The sequence below is a fragment of the Alosa pseudoharengus genome, unplaced genomic scaffold (assembly GCF_046254945.1).
Source record: "Alosa pseudoharengus isolate Yale_2024_CS ecotype anadromous, Long Island Sound unplaced genomic scaffold, YU_APseudo_1.1 YU_APseudo_1.1_scf_15, whole genome shotgun sequence".
NCBI lineage: Eukaryota > Metazoa > Chordata > Actinopteri > Clupeiformes > Clupeidae > Alosa > Alosa pseudoharengus.
In genome coordinates this window covers 28,111,906-28,127,706 of record NW_027468620.1, presented here as the reverse complement: position 1 = coordinate 28,127,706, position 15,801 = coordinate 28,111,906, and the positions used below count along the sequence as shown (strand labels likewise).

Here is a 15,801-nt window from a genome sequence, read left to right as displayed (position 1 = left end):
AAATAAATCAGCCCTTATATAGATCTCAGCTGTTTCTCCTAAACCCACAAGAAAAACAAAGTATATTTTGAGATCTGAGTTGAACTGAAATTGAACTTGGGCTGAAAGAAGAGGACAGCTATTTTTCAGCTCTTCTCAGCTTGGTGGTCTCCTAGACTTACTTACTTATTCATTTAGCTGACGCTTTTATCCAAAGCGACTTACATACATCAGTTATTACACGGGCCAGTGTCCCCAGAGCAACTCAGGGTAAGGTACCTTGCTCAAGGGCATAATGGTAGCAGCCAGGAATTGAACCCACAACTTTGTGTGGCTACTGCATACTAGCCCAGTTCACCGCCCCAGAAAACATTTTCACAAAAGACTTTTATGTTTGGTTGTACACCTTAAAATATGCAGATAAATAGTTTTCATTTTAGGTCAAGCTAAAGAGACCATTCATATGAGTTGGAAGAATAAGATTGAAAATGGACAGGATCAGGATGCTGTAGTGTTTTTTGCGGCTATAGACTGCTTTTTTATAAAGCAACTGATGTTGCAATGTACAAATGTTTGAGAGTATTTGATATTTAAATTGAGTTTTATATTCAGTTGTAAATGGTGAATTTAGTTTGTGAATTTACACTTTTTGCAGTGTGATTCTTTTAAAAACATACTGACTTTATGTTTCAATCTGTTCGTCTTTTGTAGTAAAAGGTCTTTTGCAAATTCAAACTCTCTCTCTCTCTCTTACTCCTCACCAACAAGTTTTTAACGCACATCAGTGAAGACTGCTGTCTCTTTAGACGCACACAGCACATTATCTAAAAATAACTGCACCTAACCGTATTGTGTGTCTGATGGACCACTGGAACATTTTAAGGGACTACCTGTCAGTCAGACAAGCTAAAAGCCTCCTGGTAGAGGTCATATAGAAAACACTCTGCTTTCAAGCCACTTGAGTTCTGAAAAGTCTAGATGGCTATTTATGCCAACAGATAGTATGTTCTAGAATCAAAATGTGTTTGCGTAGTGTTATACCATCCTCCAAAACACTAACTTTGTATGTGTTCATTGTTATGGAAATACACAAGGCTCATAACTCTGATAAGTTAAATGTAGATTCTGTTGTGATTTAACAAGCTCAATTATATTTAGTATTATTATTATTATTATTATTATTATTATTATTATTATTATTATACATGTGCAGTCTGTTTGTGAGGCTTGTGTCCTTTCTTTATTTTTTCCCTAGTGATTAATGTAAAGAATCCATCTAAAAGCCCAGGCAACAGCTATTTAAATCCCACTGAAGATTCAGGCCTCATCACAATGTTGCCAGAAAAGCAGGCAAGGTGAACAACATGTAGTGCGAAAGCGGTACACTGATAATGTTAAACACGTTGTGTACTTTGATGAGTTTGCAGGGGCATTAGAGGAAATTAGCCAGAACAACATCGTGCCTCTGTTTTCATTCCGAAACCAGTTATGCCTGTGGCTAGTTTGGACAGCTATGGGTCAGGAGGTGACAACCACCCCATCTCTACAAAAATACACACGGGCCACAACCCCAAAGTTTACACATGGCCAGCCAGACTCCGACAGCATGGGGAGGACCAGCAGATCCGACAGACCCACGTATGAATACAAAACTGACAATGGAATGTGTGCAGGGAAACACACACACGAAGAGAGACCTGATGAAAGGACGTGGCCTGGAGCATAAAATACATGTATGGAATTTACAAAACCACCAGTGGAATGTAGGTCATAGACTGGCAAAGCCTCGTGTCAGATGATGGAGACTCATATGCATGTTCCTGCCAAAGAGCCAAAACTGCAAAACATGTGCATGTACATAAAGGCAAACCTTGGTGACCGTATGTGAGCATGAACTGAACTGGGGTGTGTTTCCCAAAACCATAGTTGAGCAACTTTGTTGGTTGCAAATGCAATTTCCCATTGCCAACCAACTAAGTTGCTAACATGGTTTTGGGAAACGCACCCCTGTATAAGTGCTGTTTGGAGGTTCTGCTGTATGAGTCTCTGGGACAAATGTCATCATAGCTTATAATGGCTGCAGCACTATGAATGTGTAGACTCTATGCATCGTGCACATACCTACATACATGGATATATAGACTTCTTTAAATGCATATCTGCATGCATGTATAGGGGTGACATCGACAGCATGTTTGTACACAAAGGTATTTGTAAAAAAAAAATGGAAACAAATGACAGGACATGGACAGGATGGCATGAGTGCATCAGCTCCAGCCCTCTTGACGCAGGCCTCAATGAGCACGTACAACAGGTAACTTGAGGTGAAGCTAGAGATCAGTAATGACATAGGGGGTGGGGTTCTTACAAGCAACATACATCAATGACTTGCATCACTCTGCCCCTCTCCCCTGTCCTGTGCAGTTTGCTGCACACGAGTATATGGAAATGACTCTTTGTGCATAGCATACAGAGTTCCTAATTTCAGTGCAAACATTCTTGTTTGCGTGTGTGTGTGTGTGTAGAGCTGCCAGGGGCTATTTGTCAGTCATGAACTCTGGTGGTAGTTCCAGCTTGTCCTCGCCGGGTGTGTGTGTTGGAATGTGGCGGGAGCAGATGTTGTCTGACAGGCCTGATCATTATCTCAGACCTCGGGAGTTCCTCCTGCTCTCCGCTCTCTACAGGTCACCTTAGAGAGGCGAAAGTAGAGACATCATCTTTTTTCATCTCTCCATCATCGTCATGTTCCATCCTTGTTGTTCTGTATCTCCTACACACATGCTTTATAAAAGTGATTACTGCCATTAACTTAGTAACTGAAGTTATTGCAGTTTTACAGATTGCAGTTTGGCAATTGCAGTGACTTTCTTTTCTGCAAACATGCACATTATCAAAACATTAACACTGTCTGTTTTGCTTTCATGACTTGAAATAAATCACTAGTGCTACAATCTTATGTCAAGGTCAGACAGGGTCTGTCATAACTTACATCGTCCCTTTACTTTGCTGGTCTGTGTCTTTCACATATGCTTACACCTACAGGTACCATTCCATTGAAGCTTACAGTACATTTTCTCAGAAACAAAAAATATATACTCTAGGCTGTCTTCCTTTAACTAAACCTAACAACAATAAAAGTAACCATCAGAAAATAGACAGACATCAAAGAGCTTGTATAAGACTTTATGCTGTAAAAAGTGGGGAGGACAGACACGTCATAAGGGCCAGGGCGCAGGAGAGACAGAAATGACAGCAGATAGTACTGAAATAAAAATCTGGGGCAACTGGAGTAACCACCAAAAAATCTCAACATCCTCCTCAAGCCCTAAGTGCTTTGGCAAATCCTGTGGCAAGACATGATGACGTGATATGAACAAGCTCCCCATAATTTAATCTCTTGTTCAAGGAAAATTTGCATTGATGTTGTCCAAAATCATTTTATTTTACAGTAAATGTATATGAAATGCTTCTGCTGCTCTCTGACAAAGGTACCAAATTCTTTGCTCTTAATGAGGCAGCAATACTATGTTTGTAAGCATAACCTTGCAAAGAACTTTGCCAAAAGAGAGAATTGTTATTGAGAAAGATGATCATGTTACAGCAGGCACAGCAGACCTCATTCTGTCCTGTCAGGGGAGATCTCACTTTCAGAGCATGAATGAGTGCACACGACCTTTGACCTATAAGGATGTGGAATTATATTTTGTATTGCATTGGTCACCTATCTCTTTAGTATTTAATTCAACACAGTGAGCCTTTGGATGACACATTAAGAGTAAACGTTTATATAAAGTTCCCCTAATGCATCCATTTAGGGTTACACACACACACACACGGACACCTCGGGAGAAACTGGAATGGAGCAGATTAAGCATGTCGATACATTTTTCATGAGTCTAACACAGCCCTTCAGACTCAACAGAAAAGTGAGAGAGTCCCTGTCGAGAATTGAATCATGCATCTAGGAAATGCACCCTTTAAAGTCGAGGTGCCAGGTTCAGTGCATTATCTAGAAATGGCCACTTCATGAAGTTTAGAGTAGTCAGGGTAGAGAGTAGAACAGTAGCGATACTCTAGTGTTAAACTATTTTTAAAAAGTGAGTTTTCTTTGGAATAAACATAATTGGAGTTGGCAGTAGGAATGATCATGTTGTCAAATCAGGACATGAATATTTCTGTGCCAGACTGGAATGCCTCTTGTATTTGTGAGAACCTGTTTTTCCATTCACTTAAGTCAGGCTAGTAGAAACATAAACACTGCAGTCAGACTCCCAGCATCTCTCCCATCGGACAGACAAGCGCAGCCTTTGGAAGGGGCTTTCAAGAGACCAACATCCGTTTTTTCCCCTCGATAATGCAAGTACAGTCAAGTCTCTCAGCTCAAGTGCCTCAATTTCCCAACGGAGCGAAAGTGCACCATGATATAGATATGAGCCCTACTAGGACTCGTGTGCTTCTCTTCGCCCTGTGAACTGCACTTGAACCTGTCTGCCTAAAGGAGGAGATCCAGCTTGCTCTCCTGGGCGGAACTGCAGTGGCATCTGGTGACCTCAGAGTGGAGGGAAAACTTGGTAGTGAACTGCAGCTCCCCTCCTGCCTCTCAGACCATGGTCTGAACCTGAACGTGGCAGAACTCCGAGACCACAGTGATCTTTGACCGTTGGCTATAGACTCGGACGGTCAAGCGTCTCCATTTACGTCCTCGTAAATTCTTCTGCTTCCTGTCTGCTGGTGAACGGTGAAATAACGACTTGACAGAGAGGACTGTCCTCTGCAACATCCCACAATGTTGACATTCGTGTTGATATGTAAATATGTATGCCATCACACCATGTATGCATACAGTAGGTATCTGTTGATGTTTGACATATTGTCAATATGTAGAATTAAGCCCAAACAATCTAACTTGTAAGTAACAAGTTAAGTTATATTGTCCTAACCTGTTGCACCAATATAAGAGATAATTGAGAGAAGAGTCTCTGGAATGGAAAGTACTGTGCACACACTACTTAAACACATAGATCAGCATGTACACACATTAAAATATATACACATACTGAATATAAACAGTCTGCGTATGTATACAACATAACAAGGAACACTACTAGCACTACTGTGGGTATCCTATGGTATCTTTGGACAACAGAACAAAACAAACAAAAAAAACACAGTGGGATAAACTTTGGCTGACCTTTCCTGATGGATCTGCTGGGATGTGACTCAGATTGTACACCTGTTTCACGGGTGTTAGGAATAACAGGAAACGTCTGAATAGAAAAAATGCTGGAGCGCATCCCACTTTACACTCACTCTCTCCTCTCCGGTCTCCTCCAGCACTCACGCTTTTAAAGCTCTCTCACTGTTTTTATTGCTCCAATGACACGATGCACTTTGCGCTACAGCCGAGGGCCACTTGCTCTCTCTTCCTCCATATCTGTCCCCCATCTCTCTCGCTCACATGCTGCTGAGTGCAGGGTATGCTTAGACTTACATCGGCTCCTTCTTTGGCTCTTTCTTGGGTGCTATCCATTTAATTGCACAGAGACACACGTCATAGCCAACGTCTGAATGAATGATGGTACGGCTGTTTCCCCCAGCAGTTTTAACAGTGTGGAGGCTACATTCAGAGAGAGAGAGAGAGACAGAGAGACAGAGAGAGAGAGAGAGAGAGAGAGAGAGAGAGAGAGAGAGAGAGAGAGAGAGAGAGAACGAGAGCTACAAGCATGGTTACACTCCTTTACTAATAGGAGTGTGCTTGTGCTTTTATGTTTACCATTGGTGGCCCTTAACAGATTGTAGGTGACCTCTGTGTTTCCTGATGCCACCTTCCACAATTTATGAGGTGTTCTCTGACAGAAGGTGAATGATGTTTGTCTGGCTGCCACAAATCTCTCAGCACACACACACATAAGTTTGGCCTGAACATCAAGGTGACTAAGTGTACCAGAGGCTGTAATTTACCATTACCCTGTACCAAATGTTCTCATGGTTTCCTCCACTAAAGTCTATTCAATGTGATTCAAATATTGAACAGAAGGCACAAGAAAACAAATCTGTTAGTGGTCGCTTCTACTCATAATTATACTTCTCTGCTTGATAAAATTTCACATCTCATACACATGACTAAAGGACTTGAATTCTACCCTGTACCTCCCGTCGTTATACTTCAGGTCTGTAAAGTGAGCCCAGCGGTTGAACAAAGATGAGTTAAACATTTCCATCCATTTGACTTAAAAAAAAAAAAAAAAAAACTCCCATGAAGGAATTACTTGTTGGTGCCTCCCCCTTCTTGGCTGGTTACCCTATCCACCTTCATCTCACAAAGAAATCAGCAGAAGTTCCTTGAACATTAGCCACGATAACTTCCTAATTTTTCTGGCCAAACAACTCATTAAATTTTGTTTGTCACATGCAAATAACTTGACCTAATCGTGAACTAAGTTCTTGGCATCCAACACAGTTCATGTGTCAATGCGTTCTGCTTCGGCTCAGTCATGCCCTTGAGTGTCTCAAGAGGATACACCATGAGCCAGGGGAGTTGCAGTCCTAATTACACAGTAGGAGCATTACTCAGGGCATACTTCAACTCTGAGCAGCACATGAGGGGCCTGGGGAGTTTCTGTGTCAAAGATGCACTCGCACATTCCCCCTACTGGCAGGGTTATATACAAGAAGCAACATTTCTTACAAGAAATGACTTGCATAAACCACCAATCACCATCAACCATCAACTTTTGAAAGTGAGCACAAAAAACAGTCACTGGCCTAATAGTACATGAACTAAAAAAAGCAATGATTTTTTTCTGACATTCGGTGATCTCAAATTGCATATGAAAGCATATGTGGTTAAATTTACCTACTTCCGTGAGATTCTGTCAGAGTAACTCAGATTAGCTGTAAATACAAGATCTTCCAATCTAGAGGCCTTTTGCCAAAACTCTTTCACAGCACTGGTTGCCAAAGTTCCTGGGATTTTTAAGGAGAAACTTACAGGGTCCTTCAATCATAACAAACAAGCAATCAGCCTGTTAAATGAAGCATCACAACTCCAGGTGGACAGTTCAATAAGGGCCAAACACAGAAGCAGGATGTGACTTCATTTATCAAATGGCATTATAGAAATCAAAGCATGTAAGTATACTTTGGCTGAGTGATTATTGTTGAAACTTAGACTTTGAAAATCAATAAATGTATTCTAATTCTTAATAAAACAGTGTAAAATCATATGTAGAAGCGACCCCTAATAAGACGGGGTTAACTCTGCAGACAAGACCACATCACTTTCTGCTGTTTATCTATTTTGTGGAGGGGATTTCTGTGCTGTCAGCCATTGCTCGGAGACAGAGGCTTATAATCAAAACAGTGATTACAGTTTAAACTCTTCCCCCTGGTCTCCCTCCAGTCTACCTGCTCTGCCAGGTGCCTGAGCCAACTCTGCCATAGGCTGTCATTAAATCCAATGGGAGGTGAAAAAAAAAAAAAAAAAACATTTGCGTGGTTACATCTTATGCTCGGGCCCTTTGATGTCTCAGCTCCTGGAACCTGTGGTTTACCTGCGCCTCGCTCACCTGCGTCAATGCTGACATCACCGCCACAGTCAGGGTAGAGGGTCAAAGGTGGGCCAGGTTCAAACCGCATTGCTTTCGGAGGCAGTGACCCCTAGCGACCATAAAGACTCACTGCACTTACAAATAAAACATCAAAACAAATGAGTTAAAGTCTTTTAATATTAATTATATATGTATCAGAGGTATTAACCATATTAACCATTTTGCAATAACAACTCCTCTGAAAAATCGAGGATTCACAAACATGCACAATATTTAATACTGTAATCTCCCAATATGATTGCTATAAAATACCCCTATGAAGGGATACAAATGGACCAAAAAACCTTTTCCACTGGCTGGAAAAAACAAGATCAAGTCACTGAACCTTCATTCTACTGATAGACAAGACTGACTAGTCACTGACTGAAGCCAACACCTATCGTAATTACTAAGATAAGACCAGAGACAGCTGAAGAGCCATTTTGTATAATCTGACCCCTTTAACACATATGTTGCTAGAGACCCACTGTAGGAGGAAATACTGACTGTTATGGCCTCCTGACCTTGTAGAAAAGGCACAACAATTAAAAGCAGCTCACACAGAGCTAATAAAACAAAGTAAACTCATTAGTATGAAACAAGATAATAGTATCAGGCAGAATCACACGATTTATGTGACTGAAACAGAAAAAGAAAACATTTTGGAATTCCCCAGGAATAATTTGGTCCTGTCTTTCATTTAGTGAATAGCTGAAGGCTGTGAGCAATTTTGTGAACAGACTGGTTGAGAAGTTCATGCCCTGAGATGGCATGTCTCGTTTGGAATGACACCAAATGAAAACAAACCCTGTCAGGTTTATCACATGACACCATGAAAACAAAATCCCTTTCACACATCCCGCTTCTTGTTGTGAAGAGGCTGCCACTCACCCTCAGCGTCTGTGATAGTCTAGCCTAAGAGTTCACTCCGCTGAGCTCAAGCCTGGAATTTCCCTGACAGGCCACCGCTGGAATCCGACGCCTTGCTGGCCTTCAGAGCGGAGGCTTCGGGAGCTGCTCCTGTGTGCAGACGCGGAGGCTGCAGGCCGTGCTGCTGCTGCTGCTGATGATGATGGCTGGCTGGCTGTCTGGCTGGCTGGTTGGGGGTCTGTGGTCCGGAGGAGGCAGGGAGCACCCGGGGAGAGCTCAGGCCAGTGTGGCACGTCAGGCAGTCCCACGACCTGAACTTCACCTCTCCCTCTTGGTTTGGTCTCCAGATTGGTCATTCGTTCAGTTTGTGCTTTGGTTTGACTTCCTCGTCCTCCAATAAGCGCACCTGTTCAAAAACGCAAACAACCGCAATGCTTCATTCGGTTGTATGGATCACCATGTGCAGTTTGTATCTCCTTACAAACACTTACATTTTATTAAAGATGGAAATTACAAGACCCTACATTACAAAGAACTGTCAGTTTGCAATTGGACTAAACCAGAAATAGGAACGCAGCCACACTCAATAAACAGCAAAAAGTCTAGCTGACTACTCATCAATAAGTGCACACAAGTTGTGTTGAGGATGAGCTTGTGGGTGGAGGTTAAATCACCTTGGTCTCTACTATGCGTTGGTAGGCGGGGCTGCTGAGCTCATCCAGTGTCTCAGCGGCAGGTTTGTTGAGCGTCTCAGGTAGGAGGAGCCCCAGACACCCGGCGGAGATGCCAATCAAACAGAACACCATGAAGGGCATGGACACGTGCAGCACTTTCTGAAAGACACCAGAGGTGCGTTCAAATTCGCACCCAACATACTGTAGGCGAACGCTTGCAAACAGTTTTCCGTTAGCCTTGAGTTTTCGGCCAACGTTTGCGAACAATCGCAAACAGTCTGAGGAGGTAGTTCTCCGTGAACATACAGTGGAGCTGGACGTGAGCTTGACGAAGGCAACAATGCCATTAGCGTCACAATGGAATGTTAACACCAAATCGTTCAAATTTAACTGTTCAAAGAAAACATGTTCACCACAAGTGTTTGCCACTGTTTGCCAATTTTGAACGCACCTCAGGCACCAGATGTGAGGGAGGCCACAGTAATCACTGTGCATCATATTATGGCAAAGGCTTTTCCAAACATGGATACTTTCTTCCCTACCTCTCTAAACTGGGAGTTTTATTGACAACTTATCGGAACTCCCCCTATTACCGCCAGTCCTGTATTTCCGCCGTGTTGCATGTATGTGTCACTTAATATCCATTTCTATACAAAACAAGACGGCGGATTCCTAAAGAAACGCAAACACCCACACCATAGGTGTATCTAAATTAGCTATGTACCAAAAATGACATTTTACTGTGACTCGAAGAGCTGTAAACAGTGTTGTAAGGTTGCGTGTACAAATCCACTTGGAGGTCCAGTGGAATTTTAATTTCATGACGAGAATTCTCGGTCTAACCGTTCATGTGCCATTGAAATGGCGTAAATAGGCGACCTACCATACGGATATTTACCTACCGACGGATATTTCAGACAGTAAAAGCCCCGGTAAGAACCAAACCAGATTTGGTTAATCTACACACCTATGGCTACTGAAAAATGTAAGGTTATTTATCAAATGTTATTTTTAAGTATTAAAAAAAATCATTGTTTTAGAATTTTCTAAAGAAAGTGGTGGTAATTGGAGGTGTTACGATACTTGTGTCACATGTCTGCTACTTTTGGGTAAATCTCACAGATCAAGATAAGACTGTCATTATCAAATCATTATCAATCATTATTAAGTGTGATCAGTCATTTTTTTTTAATTTACAGCTCTACATTATTATTTATTTATAATTATATATGGTGTGCCATATTCTAACTTTGGGGCAGTAAGAGTAAAAATAGAGAAATCACAGTAAAATTGTGCAGTTTAGAGCTTGAAATACAAAATATAAAAATTGTACATAAAATGTATGTCATCTCAGAATTTCTTGTTTACTTAAGAGTAGTTGGAGGATTTATTTACAACAACTTTCTCCCACAGTCCCCTACATGCCATTACAAATTCTTTGGATGGGAGTGGCATGCGCATGGTGCATGCATAAGTGGATGACTCATATCTGTCAGCCTCCCTGAGTCACACAGGGCTGAGGCACATTATCTGAGATTTCATAACCATCCACCCTTGACAACTTGCACTGGATCCACATGTACTCACCAAGGAAGGCACAAAGGGCGCCAGGATTCCCCCAACCCTGCAGGACATGGAACAGACTCCGAGCCCAGCGTTTCTGTGCAGAGGAGAGGTCAGAAGTCATCAGCAGCAGAAAACACAAAAAAACGACATTACAGCCCATCGGCTACTCTGGGTGACTCTGTTTATAGCATTAGCATCTGTAACATCTGTACCTGATAACAGTGGGGTAGAGCTCTGATGTGTACACATACACAATGTTGAATGCTGCACTGACCATCAGTTTGCCCATCAGAGCTAAAGAGTTTGCATTAAACCAAGAGTCTGTGGGGATAGTACAGTTCAAGATGAACAATTTTAGGACTATATTTACCGAGTTCACTAGTACTTCATAGTAGTTACAGTATATCTCATGTATACTCTCGGCATGCCATGTTATGTTTTCTTGGAAGAAATGTAACTTACCAGACTCTGTTGGCATGACCATTGTCAATAAACAAGAAAGACCTGCACAGACTAGAAAGCTTGCCATTGTTTTCCTTCTCCCGGCCCTGATTGGGGGAAACCAAAGCCAAATACTGTATTCAAAAGACTAAGCATCAAACCAAAATATAACAAAATGTACAGCTAAATGTTTTGAATCCCAATGGTAAAATTATTTTAACAATTCTGATCTTAACCATGAAATTAGCTATGTAAACACCAAGTCGACCATGCAAGATGGGCAGTCTGTAATCATACAAGTGAAAAAAGAAAAGGTTTTGTATGTGTAGAGAGGCTTACCACTTTTTGTTGATAAAATATATGCAAAGGGGGTATGCCGGAAGCTCCACTAGTCCATACATGGCCACGCTGAGGTAGCGGTTTCCTGTGTCATCACTTGCGTTCATCGTCAGCCCATAATACACCAGGCTGCATGCATACCTGGAGAAGACAAACAGCGCACACAGAGGTGCCATGGGTGTGGTTAGGCTTCTGAGCCCTTAGTTACATGGCAGCCAAAGTGCACATTCTGTCAACAAGCAGTTCCTGTGCATGAACATGTGGGAGCACTCTGAGTGGAGTCATCAACTCAAGGACTGAAAGGTTTGTATTGGTCAGACAGGTGGAGATACAATGGAAAACATGGAGTGAAATGACATTAGTTGCTCAACTTCTTCCCGTGCAGTGCTGTCCTGAGAGATCACCAACTATTGATGAAGGTAAAATCAGAGGTCTCCAATAGGTTCCCCGAGCGACCGTATCCACACTCACCACACATACATGAGCACTAACGTCCTCCAGCGCAGCACTGGGTGGGTAATCAGGTTAATCAGGCCTATGCTGGAGCCATTGTGGCGGTCCAAACCGGGGGTGCGCTTGAGCTTCAGTATGGGTCTGCCATTGCCGTTCCACTGGGCCAGGTCCTGCAGAACCTCCTCGGCCTGCTTCGTTTTCCCACGGGAGTACAGCCAGCGAGGAGACTCTGGAAGAGTCCTGGAGGATGGAGACACAAGCATTTCACTCATGAGCAGGCAAATAAATCTCCCAAAAGGCACTTAGAGCGTCTCCTACATTAGCAAGTGTAATACACACAGCACATACATACTTTGTAAACGTATCGAATCATTTCAGATTTATTTGTTTGGAAAAGACCATGGAGAGAGTTCTCTTTTCAAACATCTTCATATAAATGTCACTGAATTAATACAAGGGTCCCACTAGCCCCCTCTGCTTTCTGAGTATGTGACTGCACGTACACGCAAAGGAGAAAGAAGAGAACACCAGGAGAATTCGCCGCTGTGGCCAGATTGCGCCATGGCCTTATGAAGTAGCCAAGGGCAGCAAACAAGGCAATTCCCACAGCAAAGGTCATGTTGGTCAAGGTTCCTAAAAAAAGAGGAACATGTGATATTGTCAACAAAGCATAAATAACTTACTCCTGAAATGCTTCAGTGTCATTAATGAACTATTGTCCTCTTCCTAAACAATACAATTTGACACACTGGCATTTCTAAGCATTTCTAACACAAATACAAAACAAAAGGCCAGCATGTGAGCATTACCGGTCAGGGCCCAGTAGGACTTGCCCACATACTCCTGGGTTAGGACAAAACAGACCAGCGCCATCCCTCCATTCATGAGTCCCACTAACAAACGGGACAGGGCAAACACCTCATAGCTCGGGGCCAGTGCCGTGACGTAGCCAAACAGCACCTCGAAAAACAAAGCTGAGGGGAGAAACAGCAGATGAAGAGAGGGTCATGGGACTTAGTAGAGTAACCAGACATTTAAACATGAAACAACTGACTTAGCTTCTTATGTGGGATTATTTTCCCAGTGAAAGTAACATGTGATTACACTGAAGGCAGAAGCCTTTAATCAAAGCCATGTAAGAGTGGCACACTTCTACCAACATGACACATGACACAATTAGATCATTTGGACTATCTGATAGTCCAAAGTGCATTTGGGTGAGTGCATTTCCTTTTTACCTGACAAAAAGACCGGTTTCCTTCCAACCCTGTCCGATAGAGGTCCAAAACATACATTTCCAACCAGAACCCCAGCAAAAAACAGAGCGCCAGCTAAGCTGACTTTATAGGCTTGATGTTTGACCAGGTACCACTGGAAAAGAATACATTGGCATGAGGCTCCCATTGGCCTACATCTCTTTTGCAAGATCAAACAACAAATCAGGCTATGCAAATTACACCAGATTACAAATTACACCAGAAAACTATTTGAAACGCAAAACTCAGCATAATGACACAGCAATGTGTTTTCCACACTTAACTTTCGTTGGATGAAGGTAAAGCCACTTACCTCTGTAACAATAGAACTGACATCTTCAGTGAATGTTATTTGACTGCTTATTTCGCCACCTGCATCATCCAGTTTCTCCGTACTCAACTTTGGCACTGCTCCGATCAGGACTATTAGCATGGACTGACATGCCATATAAATCTGCAAGAAAACATCTTAACTGTAAACAATAAACACATTATGGACAGCAAGCGGACCGGTAGTGCCACAGTTAATTATATCCTGAATAAATTGACAATAGACTCGCTGTGTAAATAAGAACACGTAATCAAGTCCACGTCTCACAAATTTACTGGGTCTCTGCCCGGAAAACAACGTCGCTGCAACAGAAAATCTTCTCATGCTTACGAATGAGGTTACAGAAACGTCAAATGCAACATTGTTTCTAACACGGTAACCCTGACCAGGAAGAATAAACAGCAATGGTGATGTTTCGTTGTTTTACGCATAGACGGTTTTACGAGTAGCCGTCTAGCTACAGCTAACTCATTCAGTAACACATGATGGTCTGTGTATCTCAGGTAGAAAGACACTGATCGCTCACCTGTAACAACGTGAGCACTGTCACTATGCGTTTCTGATATGTCCCGAACTCTCCAACAACTTGGAATGCCTCCTCTAAATCCATTACAGGATGCGCGTTCGTAACGGTATGGCATCACATTACGTGAGAGGGCTACGCTGATGGCTGGTATCCAATATTCCGTTATCGTGGCGCTGTTCTGTCAAGAACAGCCACAGATAACAGGAGCTAGCGTTGTTCCGCAAGAGATAGCTTTGGTCAACTTCAACTATCTTTTTTTCTTCAGTCAAATCAGACAATTTTACTTCCGGGTGAGTTTCTAAGCGATCATACCAAAATAATAGCCTCTGCAAGTCTCACGAAATTACAACGATTTGACTAAATGTTATTTAGATCTAGATTATGATACACCATTGGTCTTCTCGCATATACACACACACACACATATATTAATTATAGCCTATATCAAACGGACAAACGCTATTACAGGGATTAAAGTGAAAAAAAAAAAACTTTTCAGGCCTTTCATATGTTGTTCATATCTAGAGATAGCACCCCTTTTGCGGTCGCGACCTATTGGTTTTTAATGTAAAAAAAGATGCAAACGGCAATATAAAGCACCAAATAAACACCAAAACGAGGCTACAGGGTACTCTTAAATTACTATATAATTAATGCCACCTACAGGTGAATGCATAGAACATAACAATCCTATGGTTTGTGTACCCTGTAGCCTCGTATAGCCGCCAATGGCCGCCATGTGAAGAAGGCGAATTGAGGTGTTCTTGATTGAGATTGAGTTTTCCTGATGAACAAAACAATATTTCAATACCATCCCTGACCATTGCTGATTAGCCATTGCTGTTCTTTTCTACTACAGCAATATTGTAGCAAGGCTTTAACTTACACTCTTATTTAATTACTTCAGGCCAAAAGTGTTTAAAGGGGAGATTTTTTTTATTGTTGATAGATAGATAGATAGATAGATAGATACTTTATTGATCCCTAGGGGAAATTGAAGATATACAATTCAACACCAAGTAAAATCTATAAAATCAAGTTTGCAAGACTTCACATTTCCTCATCAAAGTAACGAATCAGAACAGTCTAGATATTGTTCATATTTCCATTTGTTGCCTCATCCGCACTTAATGAAAACGTGGTAATTTTGAGTTTTACAGACAACTCAGTTTTCCAATGAGCAGCAATACTGTATGTGCTCATGCAGGAAGTCTGCGCATCTGATAACGACAATCTGGTGGGGGCGCTTTTGTCTTCAGCAACAGATTGTATAAGGTTGACAAGAGTGATGGGACAGGGACAGGTCGTGTTGCGCTATGAAAGAACATGCGTAGCCTACTTTCTGAGCGCAAAAACGGTCAGCCATACATAAACGTAGCCTACCTCTGTCATGGTGGCTAGTTGCACCAGGTAGAGAAGATGTCCTGAAGTGCACGAACGTTAACCTTATGGCGGTCTTCTGATTGTTGGCGTGCTAAAACGTTTTCCTATTGCATCCATAAACAATTTTCTTGCAGCAAACCGCGCAAAAGCAAACCCCTGGCACTTTATGTTTTTACACCATGGCTTGTAAGTTCTCCCACGTTTCCAACAGCCGCCCATCTCCATTTATTTTTTAAGTTTTGACACCTGTGACTTCCTTTAGCAACGCATCCATGACAGCTAGTGGCCTTGCCAAATAGACGCACACAAATCATGACGCTAATATGCGAGGTTCTGGTAGGCCTACTGGTTATGGTTTTGTGCTATACATTAATAAAAGCAAAGTTTTAAGTTG

At 42.1% G+C, this 15,801-nt stretch overlaps 1 protein-coding gene and 1 long non-coding RNA gene across 2 annotated transcripts in view; both read right to left on the bottom strand.

Annotated features, from left to right (window-relative positions):
• LOC143124537 (uncharacterized) overlaps nucleotides 1-5,297 on the bottom strand; it is a 33,925-nt gene extending 28,628 nt beyond the window's left edge. The window contains exon 1 of the long non-coding RNA XR_012987047.1: nucleotides 5,171-5,297. This is a non-coding gene — a long non-coding RNA (uncharacterized LOC143124537). The remainder of the gene's footprint in view (nucleotides 1-5,170) is intronic.
• A 2,391-nt stretch (nucleotides 5,298-7,688) lies between these two features.
• On the bottom strand, nucleotides 7,689-14,275 carry slc22a15 (solute carrier family 22 member 15). The gene is made up of 12 exons (XM_076286148.1): nucleotides 14,025-14,275; nucleotides 13,481-13,621; nucleotides 13,150-13,282; nucleotides 12,721-12,885; nucleotides 12,415-12,544; nucleotides 11,930-12,151; nucleotides 11,459-11,599; nucleotides 11,141-11,226; nucleotides 10,891-10,999; nucleotides 10,700-10,772; nucleotides 9,113-9,271; nucleotides 7,689-8,844 (listed from the first exon to the last, which is right to left on the bottom strand). Exons 1-12 carry the CDS (start codon nucleotides 14,106-14,108, stop codon nucleotides 8,791-8,793), a joined length of 1,497 nt encoding a protein of 498 aa, XP_076142263.1. The 5' UTR covers nucleotides 14,109-14,275; the 3' UTR covers nucleotides 7,689-8,790.
• Between the last annotated feature and the right edge of the window lie 1,526 nt (nucleotides 14,276-15,801).